A 19,334-nucleotide genomic window follows, 5' to 3' on the forward strand; every position below is an offset into this window, starting at 1 on the left:
TTAAAAAGAAATAGACTTTGACTATTCTTAAATTGGCAAAATAGAGAATAAGCTTCTGTTTTAATTGGAAAATGTATCTTAGCCCATTAATACACTCACCATGGGTGATCTGGGATGATTCCACCTTGCAAAAATGTCCCACCATCGCCTAAAATGTAAAAATGAAACTTCACGGCCCTAGGAATTATGGTTAGAGACAGTGCTTTATAAATATAATAGGGCTTTAATAGATTCTACACTTCAAAAAATCATTCACAGAACTTTTTCACCAACAAATTGTACACTCACTAGAATATATTCCTATTTATTATAGAATTAGTTACACAACACAGTTAGAAAAGAACATTAGAATATCACACTTTATCTGATTACATTGATTCCTCTGTCCCTCTCCCTTATTGCAATATTAATTCTGTGTATAATTCTATTCGTTATCACGATGAACTGAAACTGGATAAGGAAAAATCTAGTGAAAAAGTATACATCATTTTAAAGCTAAGATATTTGATATTGAGTGAAGGGTCCCCTTGGTTTCCAAAATAAAAATATCCAAAATAGCGTCATGACTGTTGAACTGAACTCAGTATACTAAGGACAGAACGCATCTACAACTGTGGAGAAACAGCACCGGGCAGCTTATTACTTTGAGTACATCCATATTGGTAGGCTCAGAGTTACATAAGAAAACAAATTGGTGTTTCATCACCTCCTTGTTCTGATGCTTTGGACGGATCAGTGAAGTCCAGATTTCTTTTTCAATGATTCCATTTCTTAGAGCCACAGCTGATGAGTCATGTCTTCAGATCTTAACCCCAAATGCATTTGTAGTGTTTTAGATTAGGTCTTTCAGTCACGCAATATCAGAACATATAAAAGGCTTCATGAAGCCAGGACAATATATATTTTAGGGGAAGAAAAAAGAAGGAGGTTTGTACTAATTGATTCAGATTCGCCATTTGTCATTTATAAGTCATTAAAAACAAACTGTATATCTTGAGATAAACAGAGTTCTGAAGTAGTCTTGATGAATATGGTCCATCCAGGAAAAAAATGGGAAGGCTCACATTTCTTCCATTGGTGGTAGGAAGCCCACTTTCAACTTCCAAGCCCTTTCATGGTCAAGATCACCTTTAAGACCATTTTAAGAAGTTAGATTTTGTCTTCAAAGATCTTCCTTTATGGTCCCAAAACCACAGTCAACTTCAGCTATCTTAATCTTGCTTTTTCTTGGCAGAAAACTAGAATAGTCTTTCTGTTACAAAGTAAACAGAGAGGTCAGAAATACATATGAGAGGAAGTAATTTCCATAACAACAATAATAGTTAAAAAGCCAAAGATTAATATTAAAAAGGCAACAGAAAGCTTGTATCTGTTTAGCAATGATTGTTTTAAATGGCTTTACCCTGGATTTCCCTGGTGGTAGAGTGGATAGGAATTCATTTGCCAATGCAGCGGATACCTGTTCGACCCCTGATCCAGGAAGATTCCACCGTGTCCCAGAGCACCGAAGCTCCTGAACCACAATTACTGAGCTTGTGTTCTCCAGCTGGCGCCCAGCGGAAACTACTGAGGCCCACGCGCCTAGAGCCTGTACTCCGCAACAAGAGAAGCCACCACACCGAGAAGCCCCTGCACCGCAACGAAGAGTAGCCCCCCTCACCACAACCAGAGAAAGCCCCCGTGCATCAATGAAGACACTGCGCAACCAAGTAAATAAATAATTTTTTAAAATGGTTTTATCCTGTAGCAGCTGTGTTTCAGGGGTAGGTATACATCAATGGCACCCCACTCCAGTACTCTTGCCTGGAAAATCCCATGGACGGGGGAGCCTGGTAGGCTGCAGTCCATGGGGTCGCTAAGACTCGGACACGACTGAGTGACTTCACTTTCTCTTTTCACTTTCATGAATTGGAGAAGGAAATGGCAACCCACTCCAGTGTTCTTGCCTGGAGAATCCCAGGGACGGGGGAGCCTGGTGGGCTGCCGTCTATGGGGTCGCACAGAGTCGGACACGACTCAAGCGACTTAGCAGCAGCAGCAGCAGCATACATCTGTTACTGCTGAGGGTGCCCCCTACTGGTATGAAGAGGCATGTCCAGAGCACCTTTGCAGGCACTGGGGTGTCTCCAGGTAACACTTGAACCCTGCCTCTCTTGTCTTTTTCTCATCTCTTAAAGACATATGACTTTCTGTTTTTACCTTCACCAAAATCTTCAGTGCACATCCCTCACAAAGTTTTACAAAAAAGTATTATAGACATTTTAACATACTTTAAGAGGTTACGGTTGCTGCAGACCTTCAGTGAGTGAATAGTCGACTTTCAGTGTTTATAAAATCTCTAAGACAGAGTCACAGAGACTGGGTTTTGGCCCTGGTGAAATAAATGTATGGCAGCTAACCAGACAGAGCAGCTAAACTTTTTTTTTTTCCTATGAGGAATTTGTCTTGATAGAGAGGCCTCATGGCAGAGTAGTTAAAGGAACAACAGCAACAAAATTTTATTTGTTAAATAACAAAGAGTGTTTGGGCATGGATACTAACTCCGTCATTTACCAGCTGGGTGACCTTGGGCAAGTTACTTAACCTTTCTTCTGTTTTCAGTTCCCTTGGCTGCAAACCAAGGATAATAATAATATCTGGCTTGCTGTGAGTTATATGTGGAAAGCAATTATAACAGGGCCTAGCTCAGGATAAGCTCTCTATAAAGGTTGGCTAAACTAAGTTGGAATTCAATACAGTTGGGCACCAGGCTCCCTTCCAACCTGCTGGCCCTGCTGAGAGCATCACAGAGGTTCACCTCCTTTAGCATTGCTGTTCATCCATGCTGACTGGCATCTCTGTCATTCTAGGACAGTGGCTCTCGAACTCAAATGTGCATCAGACTCATTTGGAGGGCTTGCCCAATATGATTGCTGGGCCCCAGCCCCAGAGCTTCTGGTTCAATACGGTTGGGGCCTGAGAATTTAGATTTCTAGTAAGTTCCCAAGGGATGCTGACCCTGACGGTCTAGGGACCCCACTCTGAGAACCACTCTTTTAGAGTAATGGTTTCAATCCTGGCTGTACTTTAGATCATCTGGGCAGCTAAAAAATCCCACTGCCAGGCCCCTCAGAAAAATTTGTTAATAAATCAGAATCTTTGAGAATGGGGCTCAGCCATCATGTTTCTTGAGCTCTTCAGGTGATAACATTATACAGCCAAGTTTGAGAACCACAGCTCTATGCCATACTATGCTGCTGACATGGATGAATTTAAGTGATGAAGTTATCTTAAAGATAAAGAAGAAATCTGGTGCAGTGTTTCCCATTGGCATTCTTGCTATAAATGCTGATCTACTGGATTCATCTTTTGGGGTGGGAATTTGAATTTTAATAAGCACCCCAAGCATCCCTTATACACATCCAGTTTTTTGATCTGCCTGAAGACACATAGCCAGTAATTGGTGGAGTTCTCACTGTCTGTCTCTGATGTAAGCAGCCAGAAATGCTGTTATTATGTAAGAGAGAGAAGTCTGCTTTTAGTCTGTGTTTAAAATTTTTCTCTGAGCTTATCCACTCAAGGAAGGACTGTATATATTTATAAATACTGTACTTACATACTAACTACCTTTATATACACAGCAGGCTCTGTGACAGGAGCTGAACCAATAATGAATCCCATTCAGTACTACTTAGAGGCCACCTTTATTTCATTCACCCCCACTAAGATCCGAACCTCGAAAGGAAGAGTTAGTTAAGGACACAGCTGTGGAATCAGACTGCCTGCTTCCTTCTACCACTGATAACTGTGCAACCTGGAGCAAGTCACCTAACCTCTCTGTGTCCCATTTTCCTCAAATGATTTGAGGAATGGTGATACAGTACCAATGATACAGGATCATGGTGAGGATAAATGTGTTAATCCACAGAAAAGTACTTTGAATGGTGTCTGGCCATTAGTATTTATTAATGCTTTCTATTATGATATTTACTGCTATTGTTATCTGCACAGCAGACCTAAATGCTTGAAAAAGCAGTTTATCAACTTAAAGGCTGTTTTATACAGAATACACTGCAGAAAGTCTATGAAACCAAAACATACAAACTAGAAAGAACATTTTCAAAAAAAAAAAACTGCACGGAGTAGAGAAGAAAATCACTAGAGTTTTGTGTTCTTCTTGGAACTTTTGTATATATAAATTCAGGAAAGCATTTCTCCTAGCCCAACTGGGTTCTACAGTAAAAACACTATGTTTCTGTGATGGTCGTCCAATTGGACCAGTCTGCATGGAGGAGCTTCTGAGAAAGAGAATTCTGGCTTAATCTTAAAAGTAGAATGACTTTGGTTACTTAAAAGGGGAAAAACAGGCAGATTTATCAAAATTATAATATACCCATTACATAATTTTACTCACAGACCTGGTTTTGTTGAATGTGGTATTTTTTACTTTTGCCTTGTTCTGGAACTTCAATCTGCTAAATAGATTAGTGAAATGTCAGTCAGCACAGCCAGAGAAGCGAGCACACAAATAATCTATTTAACCAGCACATTTCTCCTTCCACAATAATCCTCTTAATGGTCCCGAAGGCTGCCAGTCAGCAGGACACCTGCTCGTCATCTGCACAGTCCCCCTTCGTTTGCAAGTACCTCAGCGTTTCAGAAATTGAGTCCCCGAAAGTGAAGTGAAGCTTAATGTTTAACGTTCGTGGCTGCCTATGGATTTTGTGATTTAACACAGCTTTTAAAAGGACTTCACACAAAACGAACTCCTAAATCCAGAAATAATCCACAGAGCTCCAATCCATATGCTGAACCAAAGCCAAATGGGGCTCTGATTAATCAAAAGGCATCATTAATCAAGAGAAGAATCAAACTGAAGTTTAAGGCACTTGAATATACCTCATGCACATAAAGTAACCTTAATATAACAGTCAGGGGCCCAGCAGAAAGCAGATGGCTTACTCCCGAGGTAACTGAAGGAGTTTTCTACAAGGAACTGCTTAATGGAGGTGAGGGAAGGATTAAAGTGCACCAGTGAATGGTTGTAGCGAGTGGCGAGGAGCTGGGGTGGGTGTGGGTTCTCACCACTTCTGGGTCTGAAGGGGTGAGGGGAGCAGCTGGTACTGGAACCAGAGTGGCCGAAGCAGCAGGTAGGAGAGGTCGCTTCAGGAGCTGTGGCACTCAGTCGAGGACTGGGCCAACCGCAGAGACCCGGCAGGGACGGAGTCGGAGAAATAAATACCCTGGTCTCCACTTCCTCCCACCTCACTGGGTTTCCCCATGGGTGACCCCAGCTGGAAGCTGGAGGTCAGAGGGTAAGATCATAGCACACCAAGGTCAGCCTCCTAGCCAGGGTTTAGGGGAAAGGACTCTTAGACTTTTCTTATATTGGGTTGGCCAAAAAGGTCATTCAGGTTTTTCCAAGCATACTGAAAAACCTGAAAGAATTTTTTAGCCAGCCCAACAGAAAAAGAAAAGAACTACTATTAAAGAACTATGCTTTCAGTGTGTATCTCAGCTTATCACTCTCTCATCCTAAATGTCTCTTTACTAATTGCTTTTCTTTTCCAACAAATAAACTCCTTGACTCTGGATTCTCAGTTTCTAGCCACTATATATGGTAAATATAGGCATTGGTAAATGATAGAATGAGGGGGTGAATTAACTAAGTTGCTTGTTATTCATGAGATCATGTCCCCTATATAAAGCAGGACATTACAAAATAAGTGGGCTAAATAACATGGTACTGCACAAGAGGATTAATTTTTAACTATGATTAACTTAATTTTTCTGTAAAATATATCACTTTGAAGGATACATAGGACTTCCTTTGGGTTAGTATTCTCAATAGAGATGTCCATATATTTGCAGCCTATCTCAATAGTTTTAAAAAATCATTATTAGCGTTTTGATAAATGAGAAAGTAATGTTCCGAGGCCTTGTGTTTTGTTATTTTATCATTTTACAGCATTACATGATAGTCTGTAAGTAGTCTTGTGCAGTGAAATACAGAAGTTGGGGGAAACTTCTTGGAATTTTTCTCTCTCCTAGTCTCCTTCCCCTCCTTCTCCCTATGTAAAAATAAAACTCACTAGAATTGTTCAGCAATTTCTGATATAGTTTGGTTCCTTGACTTATTTCAGTAGGCTTTTTATATTTTATATACCAGGGTGATAAAATTGGGAGGGGGGAGTTAATCCTTTTTTCATAATGCAGGATTCCTGCACACTCTCTCTCAACAGAGAGTTTCTGTTGATAGCATAACTCTTCATTCCTTCCCCTCTGGCTCTCTGAAATCGTCCTCCTGCTATGCTCGGACCATTCTTGTGACGGCTGTAACGTCAGTACCTTTTCTGTTTTCTGAACTGGACAAGCTGTGCAGAGGCTGCGATCCTGGGACATCAGATAGCACTGGCCTTGGTGTTTCCCCTTCTCATCACATAACAGGAACACACTTCAAAGCACCCAATGGCCTTTTACACTGTCTGATCTCGCCCCAAATGAAAGAGAAGTGCAGAGAGAAATATATATGGTTATGGTAACTGGGGAGAGGAGGGGAGGTATGAGGCAAGCTGGAGTCAGAAGGCCACCTTGTTCTTTGCCATTTTTCAGAAGACCAGTTTAGAGATTCAGACCCACTGTTAAGTAAGCCTAAGGAAAAGTTATACCAACTAGTAAAAACAAACTAGGTATAGACTATTTTAAAAATAGTTTTTCAATTCAGAAAATATTTACTGGCATATTTCTGATAACTCTCATGTATTCAGATTATGGTTCAATATATAAATAATGGTAATTATAATGATGATAATACACTTTCAGAAGCTCCTTAGGAATGAAAGTGAAAATCACTCAGTTCTGTCCGACTCTTTGCAACCCCATGGACTATACAGTTCATAGAAGTCTCCAGGCCAGAATACTGGAGTGTGTAGTCTTTCCCTTCTCCATGGGATCTTCCCAATCCAGGAATTGAACCAGGGTCTCCTGCATTGCAGGCGATTCTTTACCAACTGAGCTATCAGGGAAGCCCTTATATCCTGTATGCAGGGAATACACGTACTACATAAAATCCACCTGCTTTCTTTTCTTGGTGTCTTTTAGATTTCTTTACATAGCAGAGATTGCTGTTAGCCTACTCCATTATTCATTCTGTTGTTTCTTAGTAGTAACACCCACATTTATTTGGAAAGACAACATACTCTGCAAAAAGACTACATTTACCAGACTTCCTTACAGCTGGGTGGGGGCCTGTGATATGACTAACTCTTGGACAATGAGCTATAAGTAGAAATTCTATGTGAGACTTCTGAGACGCCTCATTAAAGAAAAAGGGTGAGTACTTCTGCATACTTTCCTTATACTTGTTATCTGGAATGTGCATGTAATGGCTGGATCTCCAGCAGTCATCCTGGGCATGAGGTAAAAGCCACACACTGAAGTTGGCAGAGCAGAAAGATCTCTGGTGACACCATGAACTCACTATCACAGCCCCATTCTGCCTACTTCTGGGCTTTTAGATGAGATAGAAACAGACTTTTATCTTGTCCAAAACAAGATTTTGTCTTGTTTTGTTTTTTGTCATTGGCAGTCAAAACTACTCCTAACTAATATAGTTTATTTTCAAATAAAATAATCCTTTAATTTTGTTCTAGTTAAAAGTAGCAACTATTTTAAAAAATCAATTTAGGTTTTTGTATAAGAGCACAGCTCTAAGAATAATGTTACACATTTTTCTCCTTTCTGGTTTTTCAATTAATACTGTCTTAAGAATTTAACACTTTTTTGGCTGCATGTTTACATTTTTCTTTAGTGCATTCATTTGACTTCAAATCTTAATCATCTCTTCCTAAGTGGTTCAAGTCTTAACCTTTGAAACCATTGCCTAAAGCTAACTAAGCTAATTAACTCTAAGTTAGCACTAAATTTCTTCTTTCACTTCTTCCTTCTTACCAGGATAAAACAGTACTATTTAATCTCTCAAGGGACCATCTGCTTTATTTATGGGGTTCAGTTGGCTACAGTTTTCTCAGCTTTTCTTTCCCTCCCCAGATTCTTCACAATTATAAAATCTTAGAATTTATTCTGCCTTGTAAATTTTGGTCTATGAGACTTCTATAAGTGATAGGTGTCAATTCAGGCTTTGCCTAGAAAATGAGTTTTGCCTAGAAAATGAGTAAATGTCACAGTCTGACATTTATATGGTTACTTTAAGCTCCATAAAATGACTTGGTCTTATCAACTGTACTTTGCGAGGAGATCCAAAGTTCAGAGAGATGATCTGTCTTTTCTATCTCCTTTCCAGGGTCCCATTCTACCCAAGGGTTTGTATTAATAGATGAAAGTCCAGACTAAAATGTGGACTATTCTTACAACATTCTCTTGAAATGTGAACTATTCCAACACCATTAATTTTCAGAGGAAAAATCTTAACTTCTTTCTAAGAACCAACATAGGGAAAGAAATAAAGAGTTTGTGAAAATAAAACTTGATGAGTATTTGGATAAGGCAATACAAGTTTTATTGACTACCATGCTGATTTTGCTATCAGTCACCAGGATAAATTATAGATTTTAATTTGCATGCAAATCTATGGAATATGATGTTGTGGTTGTTTTTCTTGAAAACTTTAAATAGATTACTACCTCCTCCTACTGTAGAGAAAACTCTTTTAGATATTCATTGTACAAGTATTTCCTGCATCAAGTAGCTTACACTTTATCAAACCACATTTGAGAGCATGTCTCCCTTTTAATGGGGCTACATTAATTGCTTTTCTCTGTATATACACATACATATATAAAATGATACATGATATATTTATGTTTATACATATTTATCATATACATATGTTTAAATTGAGGCCTAAACAGGTCCATCCTTCTTAGGAGGTTAGATTTTACTATGCTTTTAAAAAAAAAGCATCCTTGATTGTTTTATTGGTGTGATTTGCTATTCTCTAGTATATTTTAAAGTGTTCAAATACCAAGGGGCAGTGAATTTTATCTTCCCTGGGAAAATATTTTGAGTTCTAGAAGAAAGAAAAGTAAGTATAAAATGCAACATTTTTCTGAGGAAAAAAGCTGCAAAGTCAAGTAAACATCAGTGTTAAACTAAAGGTATAATCCGCCCTCTTATAATACACTAAAATTAAAACATTAGGAAAAGTTTTCAAATATTTTCTGTTGTATTTTTAAAGCCCAGGGTGTTATCCTATAAGAGAATTATGTTTATAAATGTCATTTTAAAAAATCAAAGTGTACTGTCTTACTTGGGACAAGCTTGTATCCTGATGGTGACAAGGCAAGTAGAAAGTTTAGAATCTCAGGACTCTCTTTACAGCCCCAGCACCAACACTTACAGTGAGTAACTAGGCCTTTATTGAAGAGATGGAGACAAGACAAATAAATTTTACACTGAGGAAAAAGTATAGCCTTGAGAGCTTCTTTTACTTGATGGCTTCTCCCAACTGCTAAAGGCATTTTAATTTGGTACAGTGGAGGTATCAGGAGGCTGTGAGTTCTACCTAGAGACAAAACTTCAGAGCTTATTTAAGCTCTTACCTGCCGTGCTGATTCTGTCCATGTGGTTGCTTTTATGGTAAATCTGAAATCTTCCATTTGGGAGAAGGCAGAAATACAAGGATACGGAGTAGAGGGTTAGCGAGTTCTCAGCAATCCAAGGACAACTGACTTCTCCCTGGGAAATTGGCTTGAATTCTGAAGATTAAGCTCCCAGAGAGCTGAGAAGCTCACTTCTGGGCAGTTGGGTTCGTCCCTGGATTTGAAAGACCCTGACGCTGGGAAAGATTGAAAGTGGGAGGAGAAGGGGACGACAGAGGATGAGATGGTTGGATGGCATCACTCATTTGATGGACATGAGATTGAGCAAGCTCTGGGAGTTGGTGATGGACAGGGAAGCCTGGTGAGCTGCAGTCCATGGGGTCGCAAAGAGTCAGACACGAGTGAGCGACTGAACTGAACTGAACTGGAAGACCAGACTCGCTGTGTCCGGGGAAATTCATCAGTGTAGTTTAGTGCCAGCTGACGGTGGAAACAAACTGAAACACAGACACAGACAACAGCACTTACCATTTCTGGATTCTCTGCAGCTTGCTTTACCATCTTTTCTGAGATCATCTTTTTCAAGCAGCTACTCAGCAAAAAAGCCTAAGGAACCCAGAAATAAAGAACTCTCTCAGTTAAAGACTTCATTCTCTCCCTTCCCTCTTCATACTGAGAAGCAGGTTTTGTGCCCTGTCTTCCAAAAGTATGCTTTTAAGAATTTAGAGTTCTTTGACTTTCATTAATTTCATAAGATGTAACCAGCAAGTAACCATAAAGTTTCTCAATTACAGGGATATACTTGCAGTAAATTTTTTAAAAGATAGATTAAAAATGACCAGGATCTCATTACTAATCTTTTTCATAACTGCCCCCTTACATCCCATTTTTTTCCATTACTTTGTAAACAGCTCATGTTTTATGAGCAACAAATAATAAAAACCGCTTCTACTCACAATCAAATCAAATATTGATGGTCAATCTTCTATTTAACTGTATATGTAATGATTGAGAGACCTATAAGTAGGCATACATATTAACTTGTTTGAAAGGCTATATTAGCACCTTATGGCTCTTGCTGAACTGAAGATAAAATTAGTCATTTTTCTTTCTTTTTTAATTTTCCTGGTATTTTTAGTCATTCACTGTCGGGACTGACCATTGCCCCTAACACCACCTGTGGCTTATCAACGGCTCATCACTGCTAGTGGCAAGACACACGTCATGCACATCTTGCTGCACAAAAGCTGGGGCTTTCCTTTCTCTAGGAACTTTACCCTATGTGCCAAACTTAAGGTTCCCTTGTGATTTTCCCTTTTGCTCCTTTCCCACAGATTCTTTTATTCCCCCCTCTTTTTTCTGCTCTCGACTCTTGGACTGTTCATTTCTCATTCGGCCCCACTGAGGTTTCAGACAACAGAAGCTCAAAGCTTGAGGCTAGAGAACTTTAGTATAAATTGTGCTCGAGGATGGTCCCTGAACTTGGGGGTGAGGGGATGACAGAGAGGAGGAGAGGGGAGGGAGGGAAAGCTCGGGTTATGGCAGTCGATGCAGAGAGCTTTTGGAGGACAGGACATAGAAAGTGGAACTAGAGGGCGAAGGGGCCACGTAGAGGTGGTGTGTCAAGGTTTTACAGAGATGGGTTGCATTTTATTTACACGGAGAGAAAAGAGGGGAAAGAAAGGGCTGCCACCAATAAGGAAAAGAGTCACGGATGTGGGGTTTACACACAGACACAAAGCTTGCCTTCCTGCTTTGCTAAGAATGAACCCTGTTTATCTGTGCATATATGTTACCCATGAAACATCAAGGTATGAAACAGGTAAATGATAGCAAACCCTGAGCCGATGCAGCTAGGAGGGGTGTTTAATGGTGTCCCACAAGGTGTAGACCGATTCCATACGCCTATACAACGTACTGAAGCCCAGGTGCCTACAGTCTGTGCTCAGCAACAAGAGAAGCTGCCGCAGTGAGAAGCCAGAGCACCGCAACGAAGAACAGCCTCTGCTCCCTGCAATAAGAGAAAGCCCAAGTGCAGCAACAGAGACCCACCACAACCAAAAAATAAAATATAAGTAAATCAATAAATCTTATTATATATATGAAGACTAAGCTTCCGTTTAAAGGGCCCAGGAAAGAGTCAGGCCAAGCCCTCTTTTTGTATTTGCAAGGCACACAAACCTCATTTCTGCCTTTTGCAGAAGTAGCCCTTGGGTGCACATCGATAAATCCATACTCCAAAGGAAATAAGACCTTACTAGGACTCTTTTCAAAGGATGTTTATTGCACCTGTCCTTAGTGGCTTAAACTCATTCGTACAGACTAGATTAAAAGACCGTAATAAAATTTAACTACTGCACTTAGCATTCGGAGGGAAGGGGGTGGTTTTGCTGCCAAAATCTCTCTGTATGTTTCCAAGTGACTGCAGATTTTGCCTCAGCAAACCATCCTACCACTTCCCTAAGGATGTTTTATATTTAAAGTGAACCTGGGGGACCATTTCTTTAACCTGGGATTTTGATTTAGTACTTTGTTTTTCAGAGGACATGGATATCTATTATCTCTTGATCAGAACTGTACTAGTGGAGAGTTAAAACTGAGCTTTGGTTGCCTAAAACTGGAATGCTGCATGGAACACAGAACTGACTGTGATCACCAGGCACAGTGGTAAAGAATTCATCTGCCATTGCAGGAGACGTGGGTTCAATCCCTGGGTCAGGAAGATACCCTGGAGGAGGGCATGGCAACCTGTTCCAGTATTTTTACCTGGAAAATCCCATGGACAGAGGAGTCCGAGCAAGTGAGCCTGAGCACGCACATCAAGTACTCAAGTTGACTATAATGTTGATGCAAAGATTACTTTGCTATTTTGGTTTTGTTTTAGGACACTTGCAGTTTTGACTCCAAATTGAAATAGTTTAAGTTAGCTAAGTAAAAAGAATTTCCAATTGGATTTGGCATATTGAAAATTAGATTTTTAATGGATTTTTTATTTAAAGTAGTTCCCATTTACTTCAGATTTAACTATTGCTACCCAAAAGCCAGTGTCCCTCCTTCCCTAGTAACAGAACCCTGATTTGGGAATGACAAAGTACCCAGCTCATGCTTATGCTAAGTTGATTATGAATCCTGTTCCACCCTGATAAATGCTTGATTCCCAGATTCCCTTGAAGCCAGACTCCCTTGAAGCTAGGAGTGCTCATGTGACCCAGTTCTGGCCAGTAAGACAAAATGGAAAGTCTACTGGGGGGGGATGTGGGGGGGTTGATTCTGGGGTATGACTTTTGCTTTTATCTACTTGGAAAAGGCCAAAAGAATTATAGGGATGCCAACATCTTCCTCTAGTATTCTTACTAAGTGAGATGATAAAAAATTTGTATTGTATAAGCCAGGGGTTGGCAAACAAATCTTGCCCCATCCACTTGTGTTTATAAATAAAGTTTTATTGGAACACAGCTATACCCATTTGTTTATATATTGTCTGCGGCTTCTTTTGTGCTACAGAAATAGAGTTAAGTAGTTGCAACAGAGACCATATGAGCCTAAAAACCTAAAATGTTTACCATGGTTGATTCCTTGAGAAGTTAACTAATCCATGGTCTAAGTTACTGATAGTTGAGTCTTCTGTTACTTGGTAAATAAATTTGTTTCTAATTTATTTGAAAGCTTTGGTGACGAGTAAAACAAAACAAGTCTGAGAGCTGGCTCACTGGAAAATACCCCGATGCTGGGAAAGACTGAAGGCAAAAGGAGAAGAGGGCAGTAGAGGAAGAGTTGGTTGGATAGCATCACCGACTCAGTGGACACGAGTTTGAGCAAACTCTGGGAGATAGTGAAGTACAGGGAAGACTGGCATGCTGCAGTCTACGGGGCCACAAAGAGTAGGACCTGACGTAGCAACTGAACAACCACAAAATAAAACAAAACCAAAACAAATGGTATTACAGGCCTAAAAGTGCATGTGTGGCATACCCTAATACTCTGCTCCACTCGGGTTAGGGCAAGGTGCTTTGTCCACCCCAGCATGCAAGACAGCATTTAGCACTGAAGGTTTTCCTGCTCTGCCCTGAGAACCTACCTGTCTGGTGTAAAAAACAAACCACCGCCAGTGACTATCCTCGCAATACTGAAATCTGAGCTCTAAGTTCTGGTTGAGAGTTTGCTGTGGCCCATCCGTATCCAGCAGAGTCCCCTACAAAGGAAAAGATATTACTTGACATTCAGCAGGAATTTAAATGGCTATTATGTGCTGCACAAAATATCAAAACAAGTGAGAATATCCCTATTCCCAAGATGCCATCAGTGTTTTGGGGAGCCATGAATGTACAATAAATCATCATAGTTTGATATAAGTATTATAAGGGAAGCAAACACAGGTTATGGAAGTGAACAGGATGGACATCTAATCCAGACTAGGAGGTAAAGGAAGTTCTGGTGGGGTGGGAGTGGAGGGAGAGTGTTATCTGAGCAGCAGAAGAAATTATCCAAGTTTGTTGCGTGTTTTTTTGAGGGGGGGGGGTGTGGTGGTAACAAGTGTTTCCCAGTAGAAGACAAAATAAGCGCAGATGCACTGAGGCACGAGGGAGCTGGGCACCCTGGAGTGTGGCTGAACATTTTTCGTGACAGATAGGGCACTGAGAGAGGAAGGGCAGGGCCAGAGCCTGGAAGCCTGGTAGGAAGCACCTGTGATTTTTGCTTTACAGCATCGATCACTTTTTCTTCTGGTACTAGAGTTTCAAATTCCCTTGGGAAAAACTTTTCACTGTGGCTCTCAAGCTAGGACAGTCAGGAAATGCTGCCCTCCTGGAGGGTGGCACGTGCCCCAAGCTCAAGCCAACTGGATAGATACTCTGGGTCTCTCATTTGATTCTAGGGCAGAGGATCCAAAGAGCAGGTCCTGATAAAGAATCCCTGTTTTCTAGAAATCTTGAGCTCCTCTGGTTCCTGGTTATCCTGAGCCTCTATTTCAGTCTTTTTTTTTTTTTTTTTTTCCACCCTTTCCTTTAAATCAGTGCATTATCTCATACCCCTCTAATAAATCCTTTTTTTTTCCCCCCACTAGAGCCAGAAGTATCGGTTTCTACTATTTGCTACCAAAAGAGCCCTGGCTGTTACAGGTTTTACAAGCTAAGCAAAGGAGTCTGAACTTTATCTTAAGGGCAACAGGCCATTTTGTTAAAAGATTTTAAAAGCTGAATAATAACACAAATTTGTATTTTAGAACTATGGGTCTGGCAGCATCAATGTAAAAAACTGAACTGAGAAACAGCTGTTTTCAGACATAGAACAGCAGAGAAAGCAGAACTGTCAACCCTGAGAAGCAGAAAACAAGTAAGGTGAGCCCTGTAGTTACCCAGTTTACTGCCCGGAGGAGTTTCCAAGATTCAGTACACGGAGGGAAACCCAGAGTCCAGAGGTCTTGTTAAGTTGGTAAGAAAGAGACCAAAATCTGTGAAGTGATGGTTAGAATTTATGGGATAGAAGACTAAAGACAAAGGTTTCAAATCTCTTGGCTAAATAATGATTTGTGCATGCGTGGGAGATGCACAAATTTGCATCTGGGAAGTCTGGGGAAAGAACCACTGAAAAGCAGCAGGTTGAACGATTCCAAAAGCTCTTAAACCAGCCTGGAAATAGTTTCTATCAACCTGAGTAGAGATAGCGTAATAAACAAGACATGGAGAACTCTAAGAACAGTAGCTATTAAGTAAAGTACTAAATTAGTCCTCCAGACTTCTCTTGATCTGCCTTAAGAAAGTTTAAAAGCAAGTCTCAAAAAAATAAAACTAATTCCAAGTAATTTAATTGTGTGACAGAACAAAATTCAATCTTCTTTAAAGGAATACAATAAAATCCAGCATTCAACAATGTAAAATTCACAGTGTTTGGCATACCATAATAAATTACCTGGTGTGCAAAGTATGAGATAAGCGTACTCTGCAAATAGGAGAAAAATCAATCAATAGAAATGTCAGAGCTGATGGAATTAGTAGACCATAATATAAAAACAGTTATTTTAAATATGCTCCACACACTCAAAAATTTAGAAAAAATAGCATGATAAGGAGAGAAATGGAAGATATAGAAGAGACCTTAATGGCCTTCTAGAGATGAAAAATAAAGTATAATAGTAGAAATAAAATTATAACGAATGGGAAAACACATTATATGCTACAGAAGGTTGATAACCTTGAAATCATGACAACAGAAACTACCCAAAATTAAGCACAGAGAGAAAAAAGACTGAAATAAAACCACAATGAGATACTATTTAACATCCATTAGAATGGCCATATTAAAAAAAAAAAGATAATAACAAGTATAGGCAAGGATATGGGGAAGTTGGAATCCTCTTATGCTACTGGTGGGGATATAAAATGGAGAAGACACTGTAAATGACAGTCTGGACTTTCCTCAAAAAGTTAACCATAAAAGTTAACCACTATAGTAGAATTACCAGCAATTCCACTCCTCGGTATATAACCAAGAGAAACGAAAACCTATGTCCACATAAAAAAACATATGCACAAATGTTCATAGTAGCATAATTTAAAACAGTCAAAAGGTAGAAACAACCATCAATGTACAAGTGGATATATCTGTACAATGGAATATTATTTGACCATAAAAAGGAATAAATACAGATATATGCTATAACAAGAATGAACCCTGGAAACATAATGTTAAGTAAAAACATCAGTATGTTTTTTTTTTTAGTTGTTCAACCTGCTTTTGGAATTGTTCAACCTGCTGCTTTTCAGTGGTTCTTTCCCCAGACTTCCCAGATGCAGATTTGTCCATTGCCCACACATGCACAAATCATTATTTAGCCAAAAGATTTGAAAGATGCTCTCTGGAGCTCTTGCTCTATGTAAAACCCTTGTCTTTAGTCTTTTATCCCATAAATTCTAACCACCACTTCACAGATTTTTATCTCTTTCTCCTCAACTTAGCAAGACCTCTGGTCTCTGTTTGGGTTTCCCTCTCAAAAAAAAACAAACAAACATTCACAAGCACCATGTATGATTCCATTAATATGCTAAGTTCAGAACAGGCAAATCTATAGAGGCAGAAAGTAAAGTAGTGGTTTCCTAGGCCTGGTGACAAGGAAGTAACAAGTAAAGGGTATGGAGCTTCTTTTTGAGGTATTCTAAAATTGGCTGTGGTGATGGTTACACAACTCTGAATATACTGAGCTACTGAGTTGTACACTTTATATTGTGTGGAATGTGAATAATATCTTGATAAAGCTGTTGCAGAAGAAGAGAATGATGATGTGGTATTGGTAGAGGGATCTATGCCTCCCTCTGTGTGTCTACACAAAGATCGATGGAACAGAACTAGACCCACACAAATGTGCCCAACTGATTTTTTTTTTCCAACTGAGTTTTTACAAAGGTATGACAGCAATTCAACTGAAGAAAGATAGTCTTTGCAATAAATGGTCCTGGAGCAATTGTACTTCCATAAGCGAAAAACGGAACTTGGGCAAAGAATTTAGACTTGACACCAAAAACACAATAAAGAAAAACAACTTCATCACAATTAAAGTCTTTCGCTCTGCAAAAGACCCTGTGAAGAGAATGAAAAACTACAAAGTGAGAGAAAATACTAGCAAGCCACATATCCAAAAAAGGACTAATATCTAGAATGTACGTGCTCTCAGAACTCAATAGTAAACAAAAAATCCAATTGGAAAATGGAAGAAATTATGAAGACATATCACCTAAGAAGATACCCAGATGGTAAATAAGCACATGAAAAGATGTTCAACATCGTTAGCCATGAGGGAAAGGCAAATTAAAATCATAATTGAATACCAATACACACTTGTCAGGATGACTAAATAAAAAATAATGACAATACCAAATGCTGATGAGAAAGTAGAGAGACTGGCTTGCTCATACATTGCTGGTGGGAATGTATAATAAATTGGCTCAGCTCCCTTGAAAACAATTTGGCAGTTTCTTAAAAAATTAAACACGCAACTTCCAGCAACTACACTCCTAGGCATTTATCCCAGAGAAATGAAAACTTGTGCTCAGACAAAAACCTATGAATCAATATTTATAGAAGCTTTATTCATAATAGCTAATAACTGGAAACAACCAGATACCTTTCTTTGGGTGAGTGTTTTAAAAAATTGTGGCTGTTCTATACCATGGAACATTGCTCAGCTGCCAAAAGACACAAACTACTGAAATATACACACCAAGCTGAATGAGTTTCCAAAGAATTATGCTGAGTAAAAAAAATTCCCAAAGACTACATACTGTGTGGAGATCCAACCAGTCCATTCTGAAGGAGATCAGCCCTGGGATTTCTTTGGAAGGAATGATGCTAAAGCTGAAACTCCAGTACTTTGGCCATCTCATGCGAAGAGTTGGCTCATTGGAAAAGACTGATGCTGGGAGGGATTGGGGGCAGGAGGAGAAGGGGACGACAGAGGATGAAATGGCTGGATGGCATCACTGACTCGATGGACGTGAGTCTGAGTGAACTCCAGGAGTTGGTGATGGACAGGGAGGCCTGGCATGCTGCGATTCATGGGGTGGCAAAGAGTCAGACACGACTGAGCGACTGAACTGAACTGAACTGAACATTCTTTTATTTTTTAAGGTAACAAATTCCTTGCTTTTATTTTATGTTTACCTCCTAAACACAGTCAATTCTTGTTGTTCACACTAGCTATGTTCTATAGTTACCACAAACACTGCATTAGTGAGTTCTGATACACAGTCCAAGGGGAAATATAGGGTTAGGTCACAATATCTTCATCAACTGACTGGTGCATAACCTTGTTTTATGTGTGTGAGTGTTTGTTTTTTCTAACTGAGGTTATAATTGACGTGCAAAAAAACTGCACATATTTAATGTACACAATTTGAAGAGTTTGGACATATGCATGTATCCATGAAATGATCACCACAATCAAGTCATAAATAATCCATTACTTCCAAAAGCTTTATAAAATATTCTTGAAATGACACAATATGAAAATGGCAAACAGGTTAGGGTTGCCAGGGGTTCAAGAGGGATGAGAGTGGGAGTAAGTGGATGCAGCTATAAAAAGCTAACATGAAGGATCCTTGTGATGATGGAAATGTCTCAACTTTTCATCGTATCAACGTCAGCAGCATGGGTGGTGATAATGTACTCTAGTTTCGAAAGATGTAATAATTGAAGAAAAGTGGGTAAAGTGTATGCAAAATCTCTGTACCATTTCTTTTGACTACATATGAATCTATAATTATATCAAAATTAAAAGTTTACCTTTTAATTAAAAATAATTAACTATTGAAAGCAAAAATAATTATAATACAGTATGAGGTTTATAATATATGTAGGAATAATGTATGGCAACAAATACCACAAAGGACAGAAGGGGCAAGCCGAGGTTCAACTGTTGTAAAGTTTTTAAACTTTTTGTGAAATGATGTAATACTCAAAAGTAGACTGTAATAAGTTAAAAAGATGTATATTAAAGACTCAAGTAACCATAAATTTAAAAGGCGTGGATAAAAAAACAATGGAACAAATGAATGTCTAAATAATAAAATAATCTATAGAAGACAAGAAGGAAAAAACTGACAAAATTTAAAGAAATGGACAAATCTACAATTATATTTGAAGATTCTAACACTCCTCACAATAGCTGATAGAACAAGTAGAGAGAAATGTGTACGGATAGAGGAGACTTGAACGTCATTAACTACTTGACGAATTGATATTTATAGGGTTAGAGTTAGGGCAACATACGCATTGTCAACAGTGGCAGCATATACATTCTTCTCG

General features: G+C 39.2%; 1 protein-coding gene across 4 annotated transcripts in view; it reads right to left on the minus strand.

Annotated features, from left to right (window-relative positions):
• Positions 1-204: 204 nt before the first annotated feature.
• The window catches only part of SNX31 (sorting nexin 31), an 85,088-nt gene continuing 65,958 nt past the window's right edge, over positions 205-19,334 (minus strand). For 2 of the 4 annotated variants that reach the window (XM_006055233.4, XM_044928574.2), the window contains 4 exons: positions 13,618-13,731; positions 10,068-10,145; positions 4,398-4,454; positions 205-1,252 (listed from right to left, as the gene is read on the minus strand). In XM_006055233.4, coding sequence (XP_006055295.4) covers positions 1,163-1,252; positions 4,398-4,454; positions 10,068-10,145; positions 13,618-13,731 — 339 coding nt within the window. In that variant the 3' untranslated portion in view covers positions 205-1,162. The remainder of the gene's footprint in view (positions 1,253-4,397; positions 4,455-10,067; positions 10,146-13,617; positions 13,732-19,334) is intronic. The other 2 variants (XM_025265087.3, XM_025265088.3) reach the window with 2 other exon arrangements.

Source organism: Bubalus bubalis, chromosome 15, assembly GCF_019923935.1.
Source record: "Bubalus bubalis isolate 160015118507 breed Murrah chromosome 15, NDDB_SH_1, whole genome shotgun sequence".
Lineage (NCBI taxonomy): Eukaryota > Metazoa > Chordata > Mammalia > Artiodactyla > Bovidae > Bubalus > Bubalus bubalis.